The 10,730-nt window shown below is 30.0% G+C and overlaps 1 protein-coding gene across 2 annotated transcripts; it reads right to left on the bottom strand.

Moving 5' to 3' along the window:
• Positions 1 to 1,141: 1,141 nt before the first annotated feature.
• LOC107012303 (zinc finger protein CO3) lies at positions 1,142 to 5,130 on the bottom strand. Of its 2 annotated transcripts, none has more exons than XM_015212104.2 (4): positions 4,822 to 5,130; positions 2,517 to 2,999; positions 1,640 to 1,786; positions 1,142 to 1,462 (listed from the first exon to the last, which is right to left on the bottom strand). In XM_015212104.2, exons 1-4 carry the CDS (start codon positions 5,092 to 5,094, stop codon positions 1,370 to 1,372), a joined length of 996 nt encoding a protein of 331 aa, XP_015067590.1. In that variant the 5' UTR covers positions 5,095 to 5,130; the 3' UTR covers positions 1,142 to 1,369. The 2 variants fall into 2 exon arrangements, with proteins under 2 accessions (XP_015067590.1, XP_015067591.1); XM_015212105.2 differs by lacking the exon at positions 4,822 to 5,130 and adding an exon at positions 3,889 to 4,241.
• Between the last annotated feature and the right edge of the window lie 5,600 nt (positions 5,131 to 10,730).

Below are 10,730 nucleotides of genomic sequence, written 5' to 3'. Positions count from 1 at the left end.
AGGAAAGACTTTTCTTTTGTTTTATTTAACCTGGTGTTATTTTTCTAAAGCAATAAATTCAAATACTGCAACAACGATTGTATGTTTATTTATTTTTGGTGGGTGGTGTAAGTGGGAAGATGGATGAGAAGGAAAAGATTCGTTGGTTGAAAATAAATTGAACGACTGGTTTTGTTGTTGGAGAAATCGGACGAAATAGCCAAAGGGGATATAAGAGAGAGAATGTAGGCAGGTATTGTTTGAGTCAAAACGCATATCAAAATTTGAAGTTAGTGAATTTCTATGAGGATCCTAATTTATCTGTTCGTCTTGTCAAATTTTGGCAGGGACTATGACTTATAGTTGCAGAATGTTGGAAGCTGCATTCCAGCCAAAGATGGAGCGAAGGGGTTAAGAAAAGAATTTTCCGTACATATATATATCTTGAAGAACCATTATACTGATCATTCTTGGTCTTTTGCGTCCTTTACGCACCACCAGCTTATTACACCGTGATTGAAATTGGTTCTTTCAACCTAAGCGAAATAGATGGTTGTTTGGAAGTAGTTGAAGCAACGAACTTGAATTCAACAAGATTCTCAATTTTTGATAATATAAAAGGGGTGGAATTAGGCCTAAAACACAAGAAGAATCGACATGATCTTGGCTCTTGTTGGCTAACTCAAGTACACCACCCGAACCGTTGTGGGTGGTTGGGAAATCTTACTCTAGGAAAGGCTACACAAGTAATAAGGGCATGAGTCCAATTTTTATCTCTTCTCCTTTTAATCGAATTCAATATGAATATATCTCATGTAAATGAGTGGAGCTAGAAGAAACAGTGATCAAAAGAAGAAGGAATAAACAAACTTGAATATTCATGGAAGTTGAATTTGGTAATCGTGTGTATGGAGTACTCTCATCATATTAGTACTTCAAAAGATGTGACTTCATCTCCCTGTATTTTTAGTAAGTGGGCTTTGTTTAAATAACTATTGCCAACAACTGCTAGCCCATGGGCTTTATCAATCATTCTCCACTTTAAGCCCTAATTATCAATCAGTTTTGGCTATTTATCGAACATAACAATAGTTCAAATTCATGATACAGTTGTGGGGGTGGGTGGTGTTAATGAGTTTTACAAAATTAATGAAACTAGTTGTTTAATGGAAGGAAAGCAGCATTAATAATAACAAGTTACTGAGTTTTATTTAACAAACACTATATACAAGACTAGTTGGTTTGTCTAATCTACAAAGATTATTGCCACTACCCAAAGATTTAACAAACTTGCAACATGTTGGATGGATCCCCAGCTTATTTGAGCAGATCCTATTCTAAAGCTAATATCAGCAGTCCCATTACTATATATTTCTTCCACTGTTAACAGTTAATGCTTCTTCGATATATCCATTTCTTCAGTTTTTGCAAACCTTCCACGGATCCTTGGTTGACTATCAGCCAACGCCTTCCTGCAAGCATACTGCATAACACACATAACACACCCATCACTCGCGTTGCACACTAGAGGCATAGACTGCCTTTGGGTTTACGGAATGTTTCATGAACAAGTGGTCCGATTCAAATCAATTTCACGAGTTTGGAAATACAGCACCAGCCTAACTATTGAAATTGCAGAGAAGAAATTGTTGATTAATACCTTGATTTTTCTGCCAAAATTCCTCTTGTTCTTCTTGTTCCGGTATCTGGAGAGCTGTTCCTTGCGAACATCAGAAGTGGAAGTTCCGCTAATCTGTGGTTGACCCCGTGGAGAATGGATCACATTTATGTTGCCATTGCCCAGACTCTGCAGTAAAAACTCAGTATCAGTGACCTAACCCCATTCTGTTGAAAAGGACAAAAACATCTATACATTTGTGAGCTGGTACTTCATCTAACAGCCAACACTGAAACAATGGTGCAACTTATTGACAGCTATGGCTCTCAGACTCTCACTACAATAAAGTAAGTGGAGGACACCATCCCTAAATTTTCTACATCTCTCCAGTTAACAATACATTGAGAGTGACGGAGAAAAAAGTGATAGCGTCAGTTTCTTAGAACTTGAAGATGAACCAAATCAAGAAGAAAATGGTGGTAAGCAGACCAGTAGGAGCATCAACAAATGATGCAGTCCACTAGTTGGACTTAAGAGGCCTATGATTAACCAGTTCACATACTCAAAGGAATACTAAGAATCTCATTTGATTTGATACACTTTGTATAACCTTACTAGAGGCAGTTTTACGTTGCTAATACATGGATCTTCCAACTATAGAGTTCTTAATCTCAAAATTCAATTAATGACTCTTGAACATAATTTATATCATCCTGGTGGACAAATTAGACTGTTTATCTCTGATTGCTTTTAGATATTAACAAGAATACATTTATATCAAGCTAACCAAGAAAGAGAAAAGAGGACTTTCCTTGTTTAAAGAACAAAGAGTACTAATTCAGATTTACCAAAACAGGTTAAAAGGAACAAAGGTGGAACACAAACAAATCATAATGAAATATTTAGAGTAAAGATCAACCTTTATGTCCCCTTCACTGAATGATCGTCGCATACCATAAACAGCTCCGAAGTCCATTCCACCAAAATCTATAAAATTTGGCCTCATTGGAGCCCCATGTATCCACTCCATGGAGCTAAGACACCCTGAACTAATACTTTTCTGGAAGGATCCCTCAGAAACCAAGTTTTCATCTGCAGTAAGGCTTCCATCAGCCTTCACAATAGGAATTTTCATGTCCAAGACCTCAGAGAGCGCATCTTTTTCAAATAGATCTTTTTTGCATTCATAGAAAACTTCACTCAGGAGTTGTTCATTCTCAAATGAAGTTTCTAGATCAGAAACTTTGAGTCCTTGGGGGGAAATGGCATCTTCTGAACACGAAATCATAGAAATAGCAGAAGTCATAGGATCAAGGCCCATCAATGGTTGTTCAAGAATTGGTTGAGGGGCTTTAAAGAGATCCCCTTCTCCCCCGAGGTCATATTCTGATATGGTTGATCCCTGTTGAGGTTATGCACGTAAGAATTCATAATCAAAGCGGTAAAGAACATGACACAAAATGCTTCAAAATTATCATTGTAAAATTTGAGGCAGACATGTATAATTAGCACGCCAAGTTCAAAGGCATAGAGTAGTCAACTCATCACAGAATTTAAATGTCATACTTGGTTTCGGTCTGGTGCAGAGTTTAACTTAAATACACTAATCAATAAAAAAGTACAGTAAGATAAAACATTTCACTCAAATGCAATCAGGACTGTCAAGATCACTCAAACCCGAAATAAGTTAATAAAATACACCATCACTTATAGAAAATCAAAAGGACTTAAACATTCGTGTCATGCCAGAAGCACAAATACAAACCACATGAACTTCTACAACACGTCAATTCTAGAATACCAGGGTTATATGCTCACAGCTCACCATCAGATATTTCTGTAAAGGACGTTTTTTTGGTACGAGCAAAAGGCACAAGGATTCTAGTGACAAACAGATAATCAATTTAGGAACAGCTATAGATAACGATAGCCCTTGCTTATTCTCTCTTACGCATATAAAAAGTTAATAAAAGGTGGTGTAGAAGAACCAAACAACTTTTCAAGGAATTCAGCTTAAACATGCCCCTAGAAGGAAAAAGGGGAGAAACTGAGAGAGATAGAGCACATTCATACAGATAGTGGAAACTCGATAATGTCCATTAAGTTAAACAAACCAGAAAAGGAACAAAACCAACAACTAAAGATAAAAGAATCAGCCGTTGTCATTGGTTCATTTCAAGCAAGATAAGACCGGACCGAATCAACCATGAATTTGATATTTTCCATATGAAAAGAACTAACTAAGTGGTTTACTCGGACCAAATAGGTTCTGAAAGTTACAAATCTTTAACCTTTATGCTCTCAAAGCCATTGGTTAGAAACTATCCAAATTCTTCTAGTATGGAGAGACCTGTAACTGTTCAGCAATGTTATCTTCTCTCAGAGAATCAATCAGCACACTAACCAAACCAAACAAAAACTCCCTATCCTCTAAACAACAAAGGTGAAACTTAACTTTTGCTTTTCTCTTTTTTTCCTTCTTTTCCAACTTTTCAATCTTTCAACTCTTTTAAGTGCGGTTGAAAAGTGAGGCCTTAACGACAACTTGGCCGCCAAAAAAGGAAAGAAAGAATCAGAAAAGGGAATTTACATGGGAAGTAAGTGGTGGCCACTTATGTTTTTATATGAAGGTAAGAGAGAATAATCAACACGGAAAGGAACTCATGATTTTGATATACTCATTTCTTTTTCTTTATTCAACAATATACAGATCTAGCACATCTCATGAACTCACATGATATCCATTTTAACTCTATAAACAAGCAAAAAAACAAACAAACAAGAATCAAACTTTTTCTCTTCTTCTTCTCTTAATCAATAGTGATAGCAGACAAGATAACTCCTATTAAGTTAACACAATCAAGCAAAAAATGGAAGAAATTAACAGCAAAAAAAAAAAAACTGGGTTTTCCCTTCATTTCTTCAATTACTGATGAAGAAACTGAAAAGGGTAATCAAAATCAAGCTCTTCATTTCACAAATCACTCGAAAGGAAACAAAACCCACAAAGTAAAAACTGAGAAATTTGCACCAAGATTTCACCTCAAAATAGTTAAAATCAGCAACCCTAAGTTTAAACCCCAAATTTAAGAAAACCCCATTAACCCTAACTCTACATCATATCGCATTTCAATCTTCAAACTTCAAATCGATGAAGCTTAAATAAATCAGAAAAATGCCAATAAAAAAAAAAACCACAAACAACAAAGCAACAAGGTAACTACCATTGATGCATTTGGTTCATGTGAGCTACAGAAATCTTCAAAGTGTTGAATTTCAGAAGGGAAAGTCTGAAAGTAAGGGTACATTAACCCAGTCTCTGCATACATTTTTGTTCCACAGTTGAGTCTCTTAACAAACAAAAATAGCTTTAAAACCCCTTTTGTGTGAATTGAATTGAATGAATAAGAAGGTAGTTCAATGAAGGAAAAGGGGCATTTATAGGTGTCAAAAACAGAGCAAAAAACAAAAGCAGTAGTAGCACAGAGCAGAAACATCAACAGAGAGAGAGAGTAAAAAGGAGGTGTTGAAAAAGAATCTGTTTTTGGCTGCTTCTTAGAGTCTTCATTCAAGAAAAAGAATTTTATTTTATTTTATTTTAGAAGTGAAAAATAACTTATTTCGTTTGTTAAATAATGAGTAATTTTTCTAGATAATTATTCATGTTTGAGAAATTAATTAGAAATATCACTAATATTTGTTTTAGGAGTATAATATCACTCAACTTTACCTATTTTTCTCAAATTATATATGACACAAAAAGAACATTATCTCTCTCATATTAGGATGCCATGTCACATTATTTTTTTATTATTAAAAAAATTATGTTTTAAACCTATTTAAATATTAGGTTGCAATATGTTTTTTTTTATAAAATATTATTTCTATTTATGTTTTTTGAAGATGTTTTTTTTTAGATATATAAAGATAAATTTTAAAAATGAATTAAAAAAAAGTATTCCATTTCTACAACTAACTACTAATGGTTTTGTTTTAACTATTTTTTTAAAAAAAAGTTTTTTTAATTTTTTAATGATAATTATTATTTTTTACTATAAGTTTTTAATTAATTTTTTAAATAATAATTATATTTTTTATGGTGCACTTTTTCTTCTCATATTTAGATAGATATTTTTACAATCCATTTTGTTGGAACATTCCCTAAAATCACTGAAAGTGTGATAAATATAAATAGACATTACATTTTTTAAAAAAAAAATAATCCAATTTTCATTTTTCATTTTTTAACTTTAAAAATTAAAATTTGAAGCATTTAAAGATCTTTCATTTTTTTCCAGCAATAGCCATTACTGTTTTTATAAAAAAAACAGTTCTTTCAATTTTTTTCCTTTAAAATTGAAATTAGAGGCATTTGAAAATCATCCATTTTGTCGTTATAGTTTTTTTTAACAAAAGAACTTTTATTTTCTATTTAAAATAGCTATATTAAAATTCCTATTTGTTAATAGTATTTTTAGAGCATATTTAAAATATTTTTAAAAAAATTAAAATTCTTGAATATTTGTGGTGCTGACATGTGACACTTTTTACTTCTCTATTATATATAGATAGATTTTTTTAAAAAAAAAATAGAGAAACCCACATATTAGAAAATAAGCTCCTCCGGTTCTTCAAGAAAATATGTGGGTTTCTCTTGTTCTTTATAAAAATTAGAAAAATATTAATAATAAATTAAAAAATGTGACATGGCACCCTAGTAGGAGAGAAATATGTATTTTTTTATGTCAAGTATATTTTGAGGAAAATAGGCAAAATTAGGTGATATTGTAGTCCTAAAACAAACATAAGTGATATTCCTAGATAATTTCTCAAACAAAGGTGACTATCTAGGAAAATTACTCGTTATATAATATATCGTATTACATTGTATTCATTATTATTATTGTTTTCTTCGTCTTAATTTATATGACAAAATAATTTTATTAAGAGTTAAATATTGTGATCACATTATTTAGATTGAATTTTTTTCTTATTATATAAAAAATAAATATTAGAATAGGGGTAGGGACATTTGAAAGAAAGAATGACAATTTAATAATGATGTAATTACACCAAAAAGCTATTACTCTATAAAAAGTCATTTTCTAGGTATTAGTACAAGTTGATAAATTAAATTGTCCATAAATATCAGAGAATTGATAGATTAAAACTAATTAGAATAGGTAGGTTTATCTCTGGCAAGTCTATACAAAAAGAGATACCGGTACCACATGACTTAGATTGTCATATTGCCCCATGTAATAAATAGTTAGGTTTATTTGTTTAATTTTATATAAATTTATTTATAAATATTTAAAATTAATCTGTATAAATATTATTATGACAAAGAAAAATATGACAACAGTATGATAATCTACCTACCTACAAAAACATGTGAATGAAACTTGGAAAAAAAAGAAGAAAATGAAAAAGATAGGACTAAAATATAAATGCTAGTTACCGAACAAACTATTAGCTATTAGCCTATTGTTCTACTAGTAATAGATTGTACTCCTATAATTTAGATTAATTTGGTTACAAATGGTTTTCTTTTGAGAATTTTGGTCATATACATTTTTATTAAAAAAAATAAAATAATACGTGAAATCACTCATAATTAACCATTATATTACTAATACATATAGCTCTAGTGAGCTATCAAACTACTCCTTAATACATAATTTCATAACTGAAATTTAAGTAAAAGATACTGTAAACAAACATTGTCTCTATTTTAACGTATACATTATAAATCTGAAAAAAGAAGTACATAATTTTCTTCAATTTAATTTCTACATTATCAATTTCAGTAAAATTGAAATTTGAATGAAACACTTCATTCTATTATTTTTTTAAAATGATGACGAAAAATGTAGTCATTGACATAAAAAAAAACAAAGAGTGTTTGATGAATAGAAAGTGTACAAAAGAACAACATCAACATCATTTATTACGTAATTGTCCCCAATTGTTTGATCACTCTTAATAATTTAATCGTAAGCCAATTGTATATTATATTGTTTGTATATGGAGGATACTGGTGAATGCACCAAACCCATTTTTTTAATGTTATTATATAATATATAAATTAGTGGAACATATTTTATGGAGTAAAAGTACTAGTCATTTGAACCTTACTAAAGTCCAAGCAACCCTCCCATGCTTGTGGACGAAAAATTTCGTCCTTTTTTCTTGTTAGTGCGCGGAGACGGAGCTAGAGAATAATGTATGAATTTTCCGATCGAATTTAATAATTTTAGTTGAAATATAATAATTTATTTTAAATTATTATTAATATATATGAAATATTATAATATCATAAACTTTATGTTTAAATTTCGTTTTTGGTAATGTTATATTAAAATCTTGAAATTGATTCATTGTTGGTATATTGATTTTTATGTTATATTTCACCTTCCTAGTTATAATATTCTTTTATTTATAACGAGTAGTGAAAATCATTTTAATATACGATAGTTAATGAAGTATGGATATCTTTGGGATTAAAATAATTTTGTAATTTTTATAATATTAAAAAATAGATTCTATGCATATTTTGGTTTGTAATAATTAAATAAGATTTAAAATATCCATTATTATTATGATGGTATAATAACGTAATTTGAATAAAATATTGATATTTAAGTGTGATTTAAAATGAAATAAAAAATTATTTTATAAATATATCTTTTTTGACCTTTTTTTTTCAGTAATAAAATAAGTGATCGATCCGACCAAGAAAGTTTGGTAGCTAGTGAATTGGAATAATGGCGCAGAAGCTGACTATATTAGACTTGGAGGCATTATTATTATTATTATTATTATTATTATTATTATTAATATTAATTTCTCTCCGTCTCAATTCATACGATATATTTTATTTTTTAAGAGTCAAATAATTTAAGTTTAATTGTGCATTTATGTATAAAATTTTAATTTTTTTTAAATGAAATTTATGTATTTGTAAATTACGTAAAAAATAATATAAGTCACAATAATCGATAATTTAAAAATATTTAAAAGATATATGAACAATTTACGATTAAATATAAATTTATTTAAATCTCGAAATTCAAAATATTTCATGAAACGAAAAAAATATTAGTTTACTTTTTTTATTATTACTATTATTATTTTAGTGGGGATACCCATAAGTAGTTCATTCCATTAGTGGTAATGCATTGCCTTTGTTCACGTGCGTTGTGCATCCACATTGTGGGAACGATTGTTATAAAAATTTAATAATGTTGGTGATCATGTACAAAACCATCACGAGATAAATGATTTTTTGGATGGTTTGTTAGTCGGTCCGTTATATTGTATTGTATTGTATTATGCTATTAATCTATATATTATGTTTAATTTTGATTGATATTTAAATTTTATTAATTAGATCGTATCGTTTAAATTCATTATTAGATAATGACGAAAAAGACTTATTTCGTGTCACGATTGATTTGGTATGAACACATTATTATCGAAATTGTTGATGTATGATATTATTGTATTCATTTAAACAATACAATATGATACACCGTGAAAGAGTACGTGGCAACCATGTCTAAATTAAGGGTAAATGATTGTTTTTTTTTAATATTATTGTCCAGACCAACTTATGTGCACATCAACTAATTCATCTTGCAATCAGCTCAAGTCTATAAATACCAGTGACGAGAAATCATGTTTATCACAATTAAAACAAATTAGTTAATCCGCTACTAGTTGAAATTCAAACATGTGATCTTCAAATTGTTCTCTTAATGTATGGAGAATCATGTAGAGTGATAATGATTAGGTGAGGTCTGAAGACGATAGTAATGACTAGCCCTCTTTATCTTAATTCATATCATGATTAATCTCCTTTACCTCGTTGAGCGTCTTTATATTGTCACGTAAAATTAGAATTTTTGTATGATTATTTAGTACATATAATCATTAAGTTAGTAACTATCTAACAATAGGAGAGACATATATTTCCAATCGTAAATGTGGGTGTACTCATTACTTATATATAATTACAATTCTAAATTTGATTCTCAACAGACCTCTTACCTAAGAATGTAACACGCGTTATTTTGGATAAAATAATCCGTGCTATGTGTTTTGGGTCGTTTACCGTTTTCAAGTAGTTATTACATGTGAAGTGAATCTTTTTCCTTCCTATGTCTCCCTATTATTGGATTGTGGGTCATGATAATGATATTTTGGTAACAAAAAAGAGGATTGTGTTACCTTCATTTGCAATATAATTGACATTTGATCAAAATTAGCTAATTTTTATAATCTAAATATATTGTGAATAGGTTCATATTCTATAAATGATTTTTGAATGATTAAAGAGTACTCAAAATTATGACAATTCACATCGTGAGAAGTCAAATCTATGTCTCTTGAGTTAAACAAATGTGTACTAATACATACTCTAAAAAGAAGTTTTCTAATTCAAAAAAAAGTATGATTTGGTCTTTTATTGATATGTTTTTCGGGAAAAAAAAAAGAAAATTGTAAATCTAGTACTTTTATCAAAATTGATTAATTATTTAAGGGAAATAAAATATATTCTTTTTGCTTTTTTTAATCCCACCCCGCCCCCGCCCCCACCCTCCACAGGGGCGGATCCACGTTGGTTTTAGGGGGTTCACTCGAACCCCCTCGGCAAAAAAATACACGATATATATAAGGTAAATTTACTGTATTTTTGTAAATATATATTTTTTGAAGCCTCTAAAAAACAAATAGAAATAGATGGCTCAGTGGCAAGTCTCCTGAATATTAAGGCTTTTTTCGCCTTATTTTTTATTTTAAAACGTGTTAAAAGTGAGTTTTTAAACCCAAAAGTTCAAGGGACCCATTTCTAAAAACTTATTTACATGTTTATACTTTTATTTTTCGAACCTCCTGAACGATGATACTAGGTCCGTCACTGCCCACACACACCCTCCTGGAGCTCTCATGTTCCCTTTCTTAGTGGCTTAGACTTGCAACCTTTTGAAAGTGAGAGGTGTTTACGAGTCCAAAAATTATTCTTCTTGTCAAGAAGAATTACCTTTTTTTATTCATATTAGATTATCATCTATATTCTAAGACACTTCCCAATAAATGAACTTTGATTTTGTTCCTTTTTAATATATAT

This window comes from Solanum pennellii, chromosome 3 (assembly GCF_001406875.1).
Source record: "Solanum pennellii chromosome 3, SPENNV200".
Classification (NCBI taxonomy): Eukaryota; Viridiplantae; Streptophyta; class Magnoliopsida; order Solanales; family Solanaceae; genus Solanum; species Solanum pennellii.
Note: the sequence above shows the minus strand (reverse complement) of the source record. Positions and strands in the feature narration are given on the sequence as shown.